The 18518-nt window shown below is 36.5% G+C and overlaps 1 protein-coding gene across 1 annotated transcript; it reads right to left on the reverse strand.

Annotated features, from left to right (window-relative positions):
- Positions 1 to 8948: 8948 nt before the first annotated feature.
- On the reverse strand, positions 8949 to 11061 carry LOC137731459 (rust resistance kinase Lr10-like). The gene is made up of 2 exons (XM_068470567.1): positions 10552 to 11061; positions 8949 to 10454 (listed from the first exon to the last, which is right to left on the reverse strand). Exons 1-2 carry the CDS (start codon positions 10628 to 10630, stop codon positions 9181 to 9183), a joined length of 1353 nt encoding a protein of 450 aa, XP_068326668.1. The 5' UTR covers positions 10631 to 11061; the 3' UTR covers positions 8949 to 9180.
- Positions 11062 to 18518: the final 7457 nt, after the last annotated feature.

An 18518-nucleotide genomic window follows, 5' to 3' on the forward strand; every position in this document is an offset into this window, starting at 1 on the left:
GGAGAGAGAACAAACCCTTTCAATTACAAATGCAAATATGCAATCGGTGCATGATGAAGTGTCTGGAAGTATAGTTTATGAATGTATTATACTCATTCACAATATATATGCATGTGGGACGATGGGTCTTTGCCAATATGAGCTGTGCTTCATTTATTATGCAAATATCCACAACCCATTAGTCGAATGCGTCATATCACTCCTTGATGTTCGTTACCAAAAGAGGAGAAATACATTAAAGAAGTGAAGTATTATAATTCTTTCATAATCAATCTCAAGCTAGCTAGCTCATTTAAAATATTAAATATCCCATGCATTCAAGTCAATCGAAGGTGTTAATTAGGGCTTGTAACTTTAGATTGAGAAAATTTACCTTGAGGTTTGATTCTCTCCTCTCTCAATATTGTCTGTATAAATAAAACTAAACTAAAGAGAAAAAAGAAAGAAAAAAAGTTGCATGAGAGAAGTACAATAAATAAACTAATACTAAGTATTATATTATCAAACCTTATGTCAATTTAAATTTAAACATCTAAGAATATAATAATGACTTGAATTGCATGAGAGTATAATAATACCAAAGTATTTCAAGCCCTATGTTAAGCATTATATATGAGATGGATTTCATTCAAGCATATCTAGGTGATAGTGGAGCTTGGTGATAATCATGTGGAGGATGAGATGGACTTATTCAAGCATCTGATAAACACTATGTATCAAACCTTATTTAAGTTCACTAGCTTGCACATAGTAACAGAAGCATTTATAAACTTGCACTTGTGTATACTGGTTTGATTTAATCTAAGTTCTGCAATATTGAAGTGTTCTCTGCCGCGCCAGACTTTTAATCTGAGTTGTGCATTATGATATGTTTTTTTTTATATCTGGGAGATTATTTAGAGTATAGTAAATTGAAGGAAACATAATGGATACAAAATAATGGCAGAATTTTTATATAAGGATGTCAAGTGGTACCAAATTTAGGGTTTAGCATATAATTGAAGGCAGACCATAAGGAAGAGACTTACGTATGATATAGATATTTGCTATGTGGGAGATGATAATTAAGGTAGTGATCAAGAATGCCAAATTAAGGTTTTAGTCCACCACATTAGGGAGATGATAATTGGGTTGAACTCACTCTCTTATTGTCAATTAGTTTTAAGTTGGAAGCTGATATTCTAATAGTCTATTTTTATTTGCACAATTGATGAGCGTTATTGTGGCAGCAAGTTTTCATGATTATTTTCCTAGTTTTACTCTATTTTTGCAACAAGGTTCTATATTTAATTTAGGGTATAGAATGTCTTATGAAGGTTAATTTTACTCCTTATGCAGATGTGTGTGAGTGCACATAAGAGAGTAGCTAGGAAGGTTATTTTCAAGAGCTTGTATGATCAACTCTCAGGTTCTTCAATCATATAATTTTGTTTGGAAAATTTCAACTTAGTTATGAGCTATGGTTCTTTCTTAAATATGCATGTAAACGCATGCAAATGGCGACTTTTAGGATTAAGACGTTGTTAAATGAGATCCATACATTAGGGTTTTGTTTATTTTTAGTTTCAACGGAAGTTTGAGTCTTAATTTTCCTCTTTTGTTTGAATAAAGATCAGAGATTGCAAGCATGTCAATCGTACTGTCTATCTATGCTTACTATATCTATATAACAGTTAGTGTTGGTGAAACTAGATCCCCAAGAAAGCTACCTTGTTGCTAACTTATATTATTCAATAACTATCATCAGGGAACTAGGGATTAGATGAATTACAAGCTAAGCTAGCTACAAGACTTGATCTTCTTTTTTCTTTTACATTTTTATCTTCTTTTTTGGTAACACGGTTTGGCAAAAAACAGAATTTCTCAATGACAAATTCAAAAACTCTGTATCGCTTCTCCTCCTTACATTTCCATTGGTGGACCTTATATATATTAAAAGTGATCTCTAACCTTGTACGGTTACAACTGTCAACTACAAGCATTCAATTATAGTTTGGCTGGAAGTTTTATTTTCATGAGTCTCGTTTGGTATAGAGGATTTGATTGGAATGAAAAAACAACTATTTTCAAGGTATTTTGAAAGAAGAAATAAAAAAATTGTGGTTAACTGTGGAGGTAGGAGATGGACTACTCAAAAAGAAAAATTATCCATTCTAATCCTTTAGGATCAAGAGGGAGAAATTTCCTTCATATCTAATCCATTTTTAATTCCCTCAAATAAAATCATTCTCCTGCATCATCAGAATACCTTTAATTTATAAGGTATTCATTCCAATTTAATTCTAAACACCAAATGAGCTATTTTGATATTATCTTGTATTTGATAGTATTTGGTTAGTTTGTAGTTCGTAGTATAGGACTCAGGAATCATTAAACATGTGCAAATTTTGTGTGCATGAAATGTGTTAGCTCGCTAGGCTGTTAGATAGCTTAAGAGTGATCAATAATATACTTCTAGCTACCTGGATTTTACAAATTTACAATGGAAAAACCATGTAAAGGATATGGGTAATGCTAGGGATACTAAATTTGTAGATAAAATTTGCAAACTAAATGATATGTCACCAATAGAAATGAGCATGTTTACCAATGCTTAAGTATTAATTTAATCATCAACTTCCATGTCATTTAGTTTACAAAATTTTGTCTACAAATTTACTCTCCTTAACATTACCCAAAGGATATAGTGACATATTGTTACATATGATGTCCCGGATAGTGACAGTCCATTCATATCATGCTAGTGTTGAAGAATAGGATTCTACATGGTCATATGACAAGATAATATCCAATTAATATACGGTTGTTTCCACCCATAATTAACTAATTAAGGTCTTTTGTGATAGAACCCAACACCTATTAATACATAATTAAGTTGGGACAATATCAATGATATTGGTAGTGGACATCGACAGAGCCACCTTAGGCTCAGGGGGCGCATGCCCCTACTTAGTATTTTTGCTGGAAAAAAAAAATATATATAATGCATATAGCAATTCCACATGATAGAGCATTTTCAATTATGAACTTTTTGAAGAATCGATTAAGAAATCAGATGGGAGATCAATGAATGAACGATAATTTGGTTATTGGTATAGAGAGATATTTGATGGTATTGGTAATGAAGTTGTCATGCGATGCTTTCGAAATATGAAAAATGTGTTGACGGATATTGTAATATGTTATATGAAAAACCTTATGGATTAATATATACGTGTTTTGTTTAGTAAATTGTTGAGCTTTGTAATTTGTGACGTTCCTTGAGAATGCCCCCATTCATATAGATCTCTGGCTTCGACCCTAGTAGTGGACCTGCATGGGCCTATAAAGTTTAATATGGTAGCGAAGCAGGCTATTCTTTCGACACATACGTCCTGGGCCCGATTTACTGGGCTCGAATTTGCCTTATTAAGTTGGGCTTTCGAAAAGTTGTGTTAACTCCAATTTAGGAATATTGAATTATTGGACCCTCGCAAAGTTGTGTTGGCCTTAGTCCTTGAATGATGATTGACTTCTTGAAAAGTTACATTAGCTCTAATACAATGACTTGGTCAATTCTTAATGTGGGAATTGGTTTCCTTTGTGACCTTGTATATAGTCACTCGAGAGGGGGCATATTGGAGAATAGAATCCCACATCAGTCATATGAGAAAATAATATACAATTAATATGAAGGAGTTTCCGCCCTTAATATTACTAAGACCTTTTGTGATAAAACTCAACAAGTAGTAATATATATATATATATATATATATATATGAGTTTCCACCCTTAATATTACTAAGACCTTTTGTGATAAAACTCAACAAGTAGTACTGGTTTGGTACTGAGGTAATTTTATAAAAAGTGGGTATAAAAAAAAGTTGAGCTAAAAAATGTGTTTGGTAAACACTTAAAAAAAAAGCTTATTTTCACAATTTTGGGTGAAAAAAAAAGATGAAAACGTGAAGCAGCAAAAATGAGCTTATTCTCACAACACAGCAGAAGCAGTTTTTTTTCAAAGCATAGCAATACCAAATCAGCCCGTAGTAATAGGCCGTTAAGTTGGGACAATATCGGTGATTTTGATGGTAGATATGAATGAACCTATAAAGTTGAGTACTACTAAGCTCATCCCTTTATCTTATTTTCCTACCTACATCAAATTAAATATTTTATTGATATATTTGCCCAAAATGACTTTGAAGGACCTAGACAAAGACTTCTAAGTAAGATTAAAATTAAAATGCTAAAAATAAAAACCTTAACATGGTCACTACCACAAACCAACTTTGACTGCCAACCCATCATGCCCAACCCCCTTTTTCTCTCTCTTCCGCAATACGTGCCATATAGACTCGAATTTGGTGACTAAAAATATGTACAGAGTAAGACAAGAAGGATAGAGGTAGACATTTTGGGAGTTGTGGTTCTGTAAAATTTCGGATTGGAGTGGGTTCTGGGTGTTGGTGGGCACACTTATACTGTTGCGCGGTGGTCGTGCAGGTGGATTTTTAATTTTTTTGGGGGGATGGGCGGCTGTGATTTCTTTAGGGGGGATGGTTGTTGTTGAGAATGAGTTTTACATTGATGGGAGAAGGGATCTTGCATGGACTTATAAGAGGTTAAGTTATTCTTCATATTGACAATTGATTTTATTGTAGAACTCCAACTTTCTTTAGTTGTGCTGCTGGTTAGACATTGTTTTTACTTTCAAGTTATTTAGGTGGGTGGCAGAAAATTGAGTATTTATCAAATATAGCAAAAAATTAACCCTTAATTTCAAAAATGTCACTTTTTATAAAATCTTTCAAATATATCTAAAATTTCACCCAAATAGATACAAATACCATCAAATTTAACAACCAAATAAATTAAAAACTTTTTAGCCCAAATGATTCGTGACATTGACATAATTTCTTAATATGGTCCTTAATAATTAATGATAATCAATATTAGTGTTCTTGAATTTGTTTATTGTAAATCATTTTAGTCTTTATTTGAATTTGTCCATGGTGATCATTTTAGTTTTTTCGTGAAAAATTTGTCAATTACTCTGTTAGTGTGATGATGTGACACCACTTAGGTTTCACAAATACAATCATATACCGACATGTGGATTAACTTTAAAAACTATTTTTATATTTAAAACTAAAAATGATATTAGTATGAAAAAGGTGTTGAAGGCATGATCAAAATTTTGCTACTCCCACTCGTTGTAATCGTGGCAACACTCAATGTCGGTGATGAGGGGGTCAAAGGGGGATAAGGTTGTGGTGGTGAAGTGTAGAAGCAAAGGAGAGTTGGATTGGAGCTTGAGGTGATGGTAGCTAAAAAGCCTTTAATTTATTTAATTTTTAAATTTAAAGGTATTTGTGTTTATTTAAGTGAAATTTTGGATATATTAGAAAGTTTTTATAAAAAAGTGACATTTTTGAAAGTAAGGGTTAATTTTTTGCTACATTTGATAAATAACTCCAGAAAATGTGCAAAAAAGAAATTCAAAAGATTAAGGTTACTTAAGGAATAATGGTGGGGGGGTTGTGAAAATAGTATTTCATTGTTTTTACTTTTAATGGCGGGTGGCAAAATAAGTGGGATGGGGAGATAAGAAAGGAAGGTGGGAATAGTAGCACTCATAAAGTTTATCAATAATTTTTGTTTTCCCTAAAAATAGAATTTAAGTTTCTACGCTTAAAACAAACAACAATATTAATTATATAATTTTTGTCAAGGATATGCCTTTGAGAATCTTTTGGACAATCGAATGCCAATTTTGTATTTTTTTTTTTTTTTTAAGCTTTACGTTCTTTATAGCTCTTAAAAAGGAATATTTTTTTGTTGAACTAAGAGAGTGAGTTAAGCCTTATACTGGGTTGCCTAGCCATAATAATGTGGTTCAAATTCGTCTTTGGTGAAAATCAAACCTAAAACCTCTTACTTACAAATGAAAATGAACACCACTAGGCCTAGTACTAAGTGGCAGGATTGCTTTTAAACTAGCATAAAATATAGGGACTTATAGTATTGAAGGGGGTTTCTACGGTACCTTATTTGACGCATGAAAAAAAGAACCAAGGAGTCTCAGGAGACGAGGGATGATAACCTGGGAATTGCTCAACCAGGGAGGGACGGATTCCCTCATGTCTTTACGGAGATAGAACTGAGAATCACTCAACCAGGGGTAACGGAAGCACTCACGTTGCTAATTGTGGATTCACTCGACACAACCAAGCCTAACACTGAAGGAGAAAATCACTCTCTTCTTAGATTAACTTTAATTCACTAACTCTCTTTCTTAAAGATACATTTGGAGACTTTAAATAGGGAGATTACAAAGCATTAGTAGAGTAAATATTTAATAGTAGGATAGTTACTAGGCAACTCAACTAAAAGAGAAGGTGACAAAGTTTTTGTGAGATGAAAAGTCACTAAAGCATTAAATATATTAGTTCCCCATGCTCTGCATCATTATTAAAAAAATAAAGTATCAATACCATTTAAGATACACTACGATGGTTTAAATTACACTTCAAAATTATATTGTTATGATAAAATTCAAGTTAATAACAAAAAAAAAAAAAAAAACATGATTATTACTATGACATGGTTGGTAGTTACATTGTAGACGTTCTATTACATTTCAATGTAGGTTTTGGTACTTCAACATGATTGAATTATGAAATTAAAGTTTATTATAATATGTAGCAATGACGTAAGGATTTTTTTAGTAGGGAACGCTATGACCTTGCACAATGTTACAACATGATGTCAACATACAAGAACTAAGGTAAGGCTTCACCATAGTTGTCCAAATTTACACAATTAAACTAAATGACGTTGGTATTACTTTACCTAAGTTGCCTTTCATGGTGTAAATATTAGAATATTACACTATAAGGTAGTATATTATAGTTGGATGTTATTGCATTACAGTTTAACATTCAAATTAAATAATACCAATGCATTACATAATTATTTATGAACTATCTATGTCATTAATATAGCAATTAAGCTATATTGTTTTCCAACAAAAAAAAAGTAGATAATGTTTTTCTCTTCAAAAGAAAGAAATATATTTTAGGGGCCGGGCACCATTCTCCTACTGGGACGAGTAGAAGAAAACTAGGCAAATATGATGAAGCATTTAGAGTCAAATGAGGAACTTTCGTTGAAAGACTTCGATTCACTAGCAAAAGGATATAAAGAGGATTCTTCTGAGTTTCAGCATTTTAGCAATCACAGACTACGTTACAAATTATATCCTTGTGTGGTTACAAAATTAGATATGTTATCATGATAAATTTGCACAAGACTTAAGTCTACGGTTTTAGGAATTTACATCATCCTGCCGTTAAGTGGGCAGAAGACTCTGTACACTGTCCAATATATTTTAGGGGCCGGGCACCATTCTCCATCTGTTGCATGTAACCCTTATTTTCTTTTATCAAAAGCTTGTGCTCTTCTGCATCAGCTACAGCTGCTTCTTCAGCTTCGGCTATGGCCACTTCTGCCTCTGAAATTGCTCGAGCAGCAGCTGCAGTAGCCTCTTGTGGGATCACGGCTTTCATTTTTGTTGGTTCTTAACTAAACAAACTAGGCTTTCATAACCCTTTGCCTTCCCTGTGTCCAAAAACAAAAACGCAAACTAGGATTAAGATTGAACTCTCATTCAGGCTCTTATGCTGAACATAACCTACCGAAGTTCTGGCAACCACCTTCAATTGCTGGTGTTAATAGTAAAAGAAAAATAAGGATAACTAGTACTCTTGTTAGAGGGTGTAATGGTTTTTTTTTTGGCATACATACCTCTGGTAAATCATCAAATTCGATATTGATTTTTGAGAACCTTGATCAGGTCTGCATGAGCATCGTCTTCATCTTCATTCTGTGACCCTACAGCTATTTGCCACATACGTAACATATCTCTAATGGAAGCTAACCCTTGAAACACAATGTCAGATACTAATACAGCCTCACTTTTGGGTCAATTTATAGTTATCGTGGAGGTACTGGTTTTCAAAACAATGGACTCCATTCTTCGTGTATTAGGTTTTTGATTTCTAACAGGATCCTGTGTGTATGGTTTTTTTCTACTTGGTTGGTCACAGTTTGGTTTCCTTTTGCTGATGGATACAATGAACAACGAGAAATGGGGACAAATTAAGGAAAAATATCCAGCTGCTTTTGGTAGCAATATCTAGCAGTTGATTTGGCCTTTAAGAATAAAGTTTAACAACTAAGGACAGAAGTTGAAAATAAGAAAAGGCATAATTAGGATACCGCTGAAATGATGATGTATCAAGAAAAATAAGTGTTAGGTTGACGAACTCAAAAAAATTGAAAGTATATCGCTAAGTTTTAATCGGTTTTGAAATCCATCAAGCTATGCTATTCAATTCCAAGGCCTAAAGCTAATAACAAGCTCATGTCATCCAAATGTTCAAATCAGTGTGATGAGTTGACTTAAAGAGACAAGACTTCATTCATTTTAAGGAGTTCGTAGATTACCTGAAAATACATGGACAATAATTCCTTGAATATTTTGACAGTGATTATTTTTGGTAAACAATCTAATGTTTTCTTAGAAGTATTCATATATCAATCAGGAAGATGCTGATAAAGAAGGAGAGGTATCTGTATCTGCATTCTGTGACGCTACTCGTCAAAACTTAGCCAATCTTTTTCTTCAAAATGTAGCTTGGATAACATCATTATGCACCGTATCATGACTTCAAAGATAAAATCTTTCATTCATCTTTCATCATGTGCCACGACCAGTATGATAGCGATGTTGATTACCTATTTGAAGCAAAATTAGTAGTTATTTTGATCCAAAAGTTCAGAACTTGAATGTTTATGATTATGATAGTTTAATCTAACAGACTTGCCAAATAGTGAAGTGGCTCTATGATATGACAAGCCAAGAAATAGAAATTTGCGATCCTATGTATATGTTAGACGCAAATCATAGGTTTAACTTTAACTTTTAACTTGATGCTACATATGGAACTAGTCGTGAAGGAGCAGTTTGATGTGAAAAAGGAGATGCTGTGCATGCACTACTATATATTTATTATCAGGAATCTACGGAACAGGATGAATACCATCGTCACCCTTATATCTGTGTTCATAATTAAAAATATATTACATTTTGAGAGAGAGAGAGAGAGAGAGAGAGAGAAACAGAAGACAGTCTGCCTAGTTGGACGCTATTTCAATCTCATATTTCTTCATGATAGGAGTATCATCTACGGCTCTATATCCATTTACAGTTTGAGAAGGAACTGAACAAAAATCGCTGCTGGTACTAGTTGTTGGATTTGACGTATCATAGACGGGTGCAGCAGGGTATGGAGTGTCCGACATCAAGTGCTGAAAAGGGTTAGTTGAAGGTCTAGGAATCTCCATTGCTCCTTCCAACATTTTCACCACAACACTCATTGAAGGCCTATCCTCTTGCTTATACTGGACACACCACATAGCTACATTTACCATTCTCTCTGCCTTCTCTTTATCTTTCTCCTCTATTCCACAAACTACCATCAGCTCTCCTAATTCTCCGGGTTCAAACTTCTTCCATACCCACCTCGGGAACCAGTCTCGGCTATCTTCGACTTTGATATCAAGATTCCTTCTCCTGCCTATAATCTCAAACAATAGCATTCCAAAGCTGTACACATCACATTTGTGTGTTATTGGGAACTGCTGCCAAACTTCTGGGGCAGCATAACCCGGAGTCCCCCTCCCTCCTGTCATGGTTATATGAGTGTTGTCCCTGTTACACAGCTTGGCCAAACCGAAATCAGCTACTTTTGGAAAGAACTTTGCATCCAAAAGAATATTTTCAGGCTTTATGTCGTAATGGACAATCCGTTGTTGGCATTCTTCATGCAAGTAAGCGATCCCTCTTGCTGTCCCCACAGCAATCTCATGAAGTTGTTCAAATCCTAAGACCACTGTGTTGCTACCAAATAAGTACTTGTCAAGCGATCCATTTCCCATGTACTCGTAAACAAGTGCTCTGAGGTGTTCCTCAAAGCAGAAACCATAAAGACGGACCAGATTGATGTGATGTATTCTTCCGATTGTACCAACTTCCGCCATAAATTGTTCCTTGATTCTCTTATCCGAACTTCCATGTAGAACCTTCACTGCCACTGGGGTTCCATTGCTAAATATTCCTTTACAAACTGCACCAAAACCTCCTTGGCCTAACAAATTGGTGAAGTTATCAGTCGCAATCCGAAGTTGTTGAGAAGTGAACCTAACGGGCTTTTCTCTTTCCATATCATTTATAAAGTTGTCCATTGTGAGTGCCCGAAAGTCTGGAGTAACGATCTTCTCCGTTGTGAGCGTCCGATAGTCCGGGGAAACGATCTGCACTAAGCGCACTTTCTGACTTCTCTCTCTTGCGAGTTTCTGACATTTCTTGCACACTACAACCGCGATAACAATCTTCACTAAGACCACTACTGCAAAATTCAGAACTCATTAGTGACAAAAGAATTATAAACAAAAGTAGTGGATGCAGAAAGGAAAAAGGCAACGGGTAGAGACATAGATCTTTACCCAAGACTACAACAATAGCTACTCCCGCTCCATCATTTGATGATGAGTCTGGTAACTCTGGAGTCGAGTAAGTCGACATTAATCAAAAGATAGATCGACTACAATAGAGTTATAAAATGCATTCAACAAACTCTCAAATGTAGCAGAATTTAGATTACACTGTTAGGAGTTTCATATAAGCATGCACATTTAGAAAAGGAAGGAGTTTTGGAATAATCACACAATCGAAGGAGAAGTGAGAGACAGAGAGCAGTTCTTAGTTCTTCATGGAACTCATCTACTCTCATTCAGATTCCCTTAAAGCTGACCTTAAGTCAACAGCATTGATGCAATTCCAGCCCTTCATTTCGCATTAGGACCACACAAACACACATATATTGAGAGAAAGTTCCAAGTAAGGAATTAATAATTTCTTGAGTCTCCATTCTTCAATTCTATGAACACACTAATTAATACTGTTTTAATTTTAGTAAAACCGTGTGGGGTTTCCATGAAGATGCTGACATAACAAGGCGACAACGTTATCAGCACACTGTGCTCTTGCACCGCTTCACTAGCGTGAGAGGACTTTCAACCAGACGTGTCTGGCCTTCTTCATAATCAGCTGAACCCATTAAATTGGTAGCCAAAATGTCGGTACACTGTAAACTGTTAGCCAAAAATGTTGGTACACTGTAAATTGTTAGCCATTAATAATAATGTGGTTAACCTATTAAGTACATTGTACATTGTTGGCTAACCTATTAATATCCATCCGAGAAATGCTAAGGAAACTCTTTCAAAAGTGGGACTCTTCATGGATTCTCTGCCACCTCATGTTTTGGGCACAATTTTTATGTCAACATTATAATCACTGTGCCAAAAACATGAGGGGAGCAAAGAATCCATGAAGAGTCCCACTTTAAAAGAGACATCTTAGCATTTCTCAATCCGTAAACCCCTTGTTGAAATAGTGATTCCCTCCTTGGTCATGGCAGAGGAGAATATTTCTTTGCTTAGTGAGCCCACTCACGAGGAGGTGTATTACGAAGTAAAAAGTATGGATTATTCTAGTTCTCCAGGGTCAGATGTGTTTTTTTTGTTGCATGCTGGAGTATTGTTGGCTCTAATGTGGTTCTAACTATGCTAAATCTTTTTCGTTGATGGAAGAATTCCTCTTCGTTTCAGTTTTTGGTGGTTCTTATTCCAAAAGTTCCAAGAGCAGACTCAGTTTCGCAGCTCTGCGCTATTGAGTTGGCCAATTTTACATTCTCATTAACAGACGGGGGCTAACTGCATCTAGAAGTGTCTCACCTCAGGAACATGGTTGTTTCATTTTTTATGCAACTATTCTTATTTCTGAATGCATAAAAAACTCTTGATAAGAAATGAGTGTGGGTAATGTGGTCATAAAGTTAGGCCTTAGAAAAGCTTTTGGCTTTTCTCATGCTTTCGTTATCTGGATTGAAGAGCTTTAGGTTTTTCCTCTCCTGCTCGAGAAGGGGTCCTCCAAGGGGATCCCTTAAACGACAATTTATTTTGTGTAATGACGTGCTTGAAAAGTTGTTAGTAAGGTGGTTAGTACCATATTTTTATTGTCAACATAAATTACTAGGTCATATTTAACTACCATATTTTTCAGGGTGATACTTTCCTCTCTGATTTTTATGATTTGCCAACTTTTTGGTAGCTCTAACTCTCAAAGTTTTAGTTTACTACTCTCCACAAACCCATCCCCAATGGCATTTCCTGTGGAAGCCACATCATACCTATACAATTCTTCTGTTTCTTCTTTATTTTTATTATTGGTTGAACGTGGATCCTTTCTGGATTTTCTTTGTGAGGATTCTTGGGATCCTTAAATCGTGTCTATTCATCGTATAAAATTATCAGAGAGACGGGCCATGCAGTCCACTTCCAACAACATCGATATTGTCCCCAACTTGGTAATTCCCACCTACACAATCCGTCAGGTGTGAGATTTTATCACAAAAGGTCTCAGTATTAGTTGGAGTGGGATTAGGGTATTTAAACTATTCTTTTGTCATTGATACGGGCGATGTGGGACATTTCAACACGCCCCCTCACGTGGGACCCAATTAGTGGGTCATACGTGGGAGATCCACACATTGACAACCACGTGGAGCCAAGGGGACTCACCCTACACGTGGGGCCAAGGGACCCACCATCATTGCGTGGGGCCAAGGGGACCCACCCATCACATAGCAATACGGTACGGTCTTGCTCCCTGACTCTGATACCATGCTAATTAGGGCTTATTTTGGGGTTTTAATTTTCTGATATTATTCTTCTCACCAAGGAGGGAAATATATATTGTACAAGATTGATTTACAAGGAAAGAAACACCAAATAATATCTATCCTAATTACATCCTGATTACAAGAACCCAAACAAGTAACTAAGCTAATTACAAAGGTCAACTCTCCAACACTCCCCCTCAAGTTGGTGCATAAATGTCGTTCATGCCCAATTTGACAAGAGAGTTGTAAAATGCTTGACTGGCAACAGCTTTAGCTAAGATGTCCGCTAATTGATCCTCTGACTTTACGAATGGGAATTGAATAATATTCCCATCCAACTTCTCCTTAATGAAGTGTCAATCAACTTCTACATGTTTCGTGCGATCATGCTGGATTGGGTTGTGTGAGATATCAATCGCTGCTTTATTATCACAAAACAAATTCAAAGCCGACATTGAAGGACACCCAAGTTCTTCAAGTAACCTTTGAAGCCATAAGAATTCACATACTCCTTTTGCCATACCTCTGTATTCCGCCTCTGCACTTGATAAAGCAACCACTTTCTGTTTCTTACTTCGCCAAGTCACTAAATTCCCCCCACAAATGTAAAGTAACCCAATGTGGATCGTCGATCAGTAATATTCCCTGCCCAATCTGCATTGGTACAACCTTATATCCGGCAATGACCATTCTTAGAAAACATGATGCCTCTACCCGGGGCGGACTTTAGGTATCGTAGAATGCGTTCAACCGCACCCATATGCGTATCACTAGGGGAACGCATAAATTGACTAACGACACTTACTGCATATGCAATATCAGGCCTGGTATGAGATAAATAAATTAACCTCCCAACTAACCTTTGGTAACGATCTCGTTTAGTAGGAACTTGATCAAGGTGCATGGCAAGATGGTGATTTTGGACTATAGAGGTGTTAACCGGTTTACAATCAAGCATTCCGGTTTCGGCTAACAAATCAAGAACATATTTTCTTTGAGATAGAAATATACCCTGTTTAGATCGAGCTACTTCTATACCCAAGAAATATTTCAATCCACCAAGATCTTTCATCTCTAACTCAGTTGCTAAGTAATCTTTCAAGCTTGAGATTTCCTCTTTATCATCACCCATAACAATCATATCATCCACATAAATAATAAGTGCGTTAATTTACCCATTTGATGTTTCAAGAAAAGTGTATGATCGGAATTGCTCTGCCTGAACCCATACTTCCTCATAGCCGTCCGGAACCTACCAAACCATGTCTGAGGTGATTGTTTCAATCCATACAATGCCTTATTCAACTTACACACCATTCCTTGTTGTGAAACCGATGCATAACTAGGTGGAATATCCATATACACTTCTTTAAGATTACCATGTAAGAAAGCATTTTTCGCATCAAATTGTTGTAATGGCCAATCCAAGTTAGCCGCCAACGAAAGTAACACTCTTATCGTATTAATCTTTGTTATCAGAGCAAATGTTTCTGTATAATCAACACTATATGTCTGAGTGTATCCTTTGGCCACCAATCGTGCTTTGTATCATTCAATCGACCCATCAGCTTTGTACTTGATGGTGTACACCCATCAACATCCCACTTTCTTCTTTCCTCAGGGTAGCAGAACTAAATCCCATGTTTGATTTTTTTGAAGTGCATCCATTTCTTTCTCCATTGCCTTAGTCCATCAATCATCAGATAGTGCCTCCTTCAATGAACTTGGTGTGCTATCATTGGATATTTGTTGTACAAAAGCTTTGCCGAGTTTTGATAATTTATGTGATGACACATAGTTGGCAATAGGATATTTAAAGCCTTTTGTTGTTTCCGGTGAATATCGATTGGGTGGCTTTCCCCGGTTATGCCTAAAAGGTAACTGATAATTCGGAACATCGGATACATCAATAGGGATTGTAGATCTTACCTCAGGAATATTCTCTGGAGTATGGTCATCTGATGGTACTGTATTTTGAGACCAGGGGGAGTAGTATCAGTAGAAGTCTCAAGATTGACAAGTGGCAGCATTGTTGCCGTGGGTGAGGACGGCACTGTCGTGCCTACCACTGGTTCTGTAGGCAGTGATGCTACTTCTGTTAGCTGGGCTGGCACTGTAGCCACTGCGGGCTCGGCTAATAGTGGTAGTGGAAGATCACTGGTAGCAGCCATGGTCTAAACCTACTCGTCATGCAATGTCTCCCCCTAAAGATAAGGGTTGGAAGAAGCCAAAGAGTAATACATCTCAAACTCAGAAAAAGTAACATCCATGGTAGTATACATCCAACATGAATGAGGGTGGTAGCAACGGTACCCTTTCTGATGTAGTCCATACCCCATGAAAACACAACGGAGAACACTTGGGTCAAGTTTTGTCTGTTGATTTTTATGTAGATGAACAAAGGCAACACATCCAAAAACTTGCAGTGGGAGCACCAAAACGGACGGTAGAGACAAGAATGTAGCAAGAACTTGCAAAGGTGTAAGAAAATTCAATACTTTGGATGGCATGCGGTTGATAAGGTAAGTGGCAGTCTAAAGAGCAACATCCCAAGAGGAGTGGAGAACATCCGTCCCAATCAAAAACGATCGAGCCGTTTCTAATAAATGGCGATTTTGCGCTCAACCACCCCATTCTTTAAGGAGTCTAAAGACAAGTAGTCTCGTGAAGTATTCTGTGATTAGTTAAATAATGTGTAAAATCATTATTAACATATTCACCACCATTATCAGAACGCAAAATCCGGATTTTAGTAGAAAACTGTGTCTAAACCATGGTGTGGAATGTCTTAAACGCTAGAAACACATCACCTTTATGCTTAAGAAGGTATAACCATGTCATCCGTGTGCAATCATCTATGAACGTTACAAACCACCTAATACCAAATGAAGTAGTAATCGGAGATGGTTCCCAAACATCCGAATGAACAAGACCAAAAGGAATATCACTTTTATTAGAATTCAACGAACAAGAAACACGGTGACTCTTGGCAAGTACGCAAGTGTCACATTTAAGGTCTGAAACCGAACAATCAACAAATAAATCTGGAAACATATACTGTAAATAACTAAAAGACGGATGACCCAAACGGCGATGCCATAACCATATCTGACGCTGTTTGTGATCAACGGCTCCTTGGGCGAGATTAACCCGTCATGTACTGACATCGTCCACAAAATAGAGATCCCCTATCTTCGTACCACGACCAATTATCTCTTCCGTGAGAATATCCTTAATAAGACAAAATTTTGGATACAATAGTACACAACAGTTCAATTGCTCAGCAGCTTGGCCTAGAGACATCAATTTATGCTTTAGTGAAGGTACAAGTAGTGTATGCGGCAAAGAGAGGGTAGGCATGAGGTGTACAGTGCCAGCGCTAGTTACCGATGTGGTGACACCATTAGCATTAGTAATATTTCGTCGAAGTGGAACAATATCACAAACTAAATCAGTGGAGTCATAGGTCATATGGTCTGTGGCACCGGAGTCAATGATCCAATCGGACTGAGAATCACAATTATTCATATTAAAAGCATAACCATAACTACCTGAGGACTCCGGAGGCATGTCGGAAGAACTCAAAACATGAGGATTCATGGTAGGGTCAGTTATGGTAGTAGTGTTTAGGGTTGTAGTGTTTAGTATAGGGGTAGGATCGGTTAGGATGAAATTGTTTCCATCGTGAAGTGGTGGTAGGTTCTCCATAGAAGGGCTAAGTTTGCTTGAAGGAACCGGGCAAAGCAGATATCCTAGGATCTCTACTCTGATACCATGTAGAATTCTCAGAGATACGGGTCATACGACCCACTTCCAACAACACTGATATTGTCCCCAACTTGGTAATTACCACCTGCACAATCCGTCAGGTGTGGGGTTTTATCACAAAAGGCCTCGGTATTAATTAGAGTGGGATTATGGTATTTAAACTATTCTTTTGTCATTGATACGGTTGATGTGGGACATTTCAACACATCATACATTGTGCGGTTAGTTTTTTTTCAAGTACTATTCAATTTAATTTTAAATAAAAATATTTAAAATGATTTTTGGCCTTATGATTTACGATGAACGGACACGATTTGAGAATTCCCAAGATCATCCAATTCTACTTTTCTCAGCATTGATGTGGATTTTTCAGCAAACAGGTCAACAGAACCACACACACACATATATATATATATATATATTATAACATTTTAAGTTTTGTTCAGAGAAACAAACGATGATTTGGCTCCATGATTTTATAGCCCACTGCTGTGTTATACACTAACTAAATTGAAGGATTAGTATATCCTAGGTCTACTAATCCTAGTTATCTGCTAAAGCATAAGAATTCGCTAGGGTCAAGTACTCTTCCATGATCAGTTCTTTGAAAAGGGGACCTATTGGGAGTTTCTTTTTGAATGTTATGCTAGGTATGGTGTCATCACATCTGACTATCATAGCCTTCTCCGACTTGAACCTCTTTATGTGTGTACAAAGCGTCTCCTTCAGATCATTCCTCATGTTGAAAAGATGGTTGGACTTCTTTTTAATTGAGCAGTAGGATGAATATTCCTTAGTGTAGACCAAGGAAAGTCTGTCGAAGCTCTAGATGGACCGCGGTGGTAGGGTGTGGAACTAGTTTTGTGCCTCGTTTTGCAAAGTAGGGGCAAACATCTTGCACATGAAGGTGTCATTGTTCCTGTGGAGGATCATTGTATTTTGGTAATGCTTGAGGTGCCTCTCCAAATCTTCGTCTATTGAGCAAAAATTGTACAAGAAATGTAACGAATAATTCACTCTGCACAATCTCACCTTTATTCATTTTTCGAGGAAGGTTTAAATAATTTGAGTTTGACCCATTTATACTATACGTCTAAAAATTACAATTCTTCGTTAAAAAGAAAAAACTTTGATTCCAATATGAATATATTGTAATTGGGAATTGGGGTGCTTGTTTGATTTTGCGGTTGCACTTGGGTCGAGCCATGGATTACCTACGTACCCTTTTTGGAGAGATCAAGCCACTCGAAGTTGGGGATTTTCAATGAGTGAATGACCCTCTGAGAGAGAAAGATTTGGCCTTCGATTTATTTAGACGCTTTGAATTTGTTTGATTGAATTTGGTTGAATGAACCTGGAATTTGATTTACCAGGGATTCATTTTTGGGGTTTTGTGTTTGTACGGTTGCATCTAGTTGAATCTCTAGATTTCCTACATACCCTTGGTGGGATCAAACCTAATGTAGTTCGTTATTTTCAATGAGTGAATACTCACTGAAAAAGAAAGATTGTATTTGAAGCGGCTTTGTGCCATTTGGAATTTGAAGCGGCTTTGTGCCATTTGAAATTTGGAGCGGTTTTGTGCCATTTGAAATAATTTACAACCATGATTTTAAAGTGGTTCGCATCCACTAATTTAATGTGGTTTGAAGTTGTGTCCATACTTTTTCTTTTAAACCGTTTGAAACCGATGTGCCTTTGTCACGCCATTGCATTCCTTGCCATTTGTTACTCGACCTAGGTTTTAATTCATGGGGTCCAAATTTACAGAGCTCATATGAATTCAGATAAGAACTGTGGCTTCACGGGAGTATCATTCCCAATTAATTTGGGAAGTTTGTCAGCAAGCTTACTTTCTTCTCTTTGTGAACTTTGAACTTTCCAAGTCCATATAGGACTTCACGTGGTGTTTCAAAAAATAAATACCTTTAGCTTTTCATCACTTTGAAGATATAACAA

The sequence above is a fragment of the Pyrus communis genome, chromosome 4, assembly GCF_963583255.1.
Source record: "Pyrus communis chromosome 4, drPyrComm1.1, whole genome shotgun sequence".
NCBI lineage: Eukaryota > Viridiplantae > Streptophyta > Magnoliopsida > Rosales > Rosaceae > Pyrus > Pyrus communis.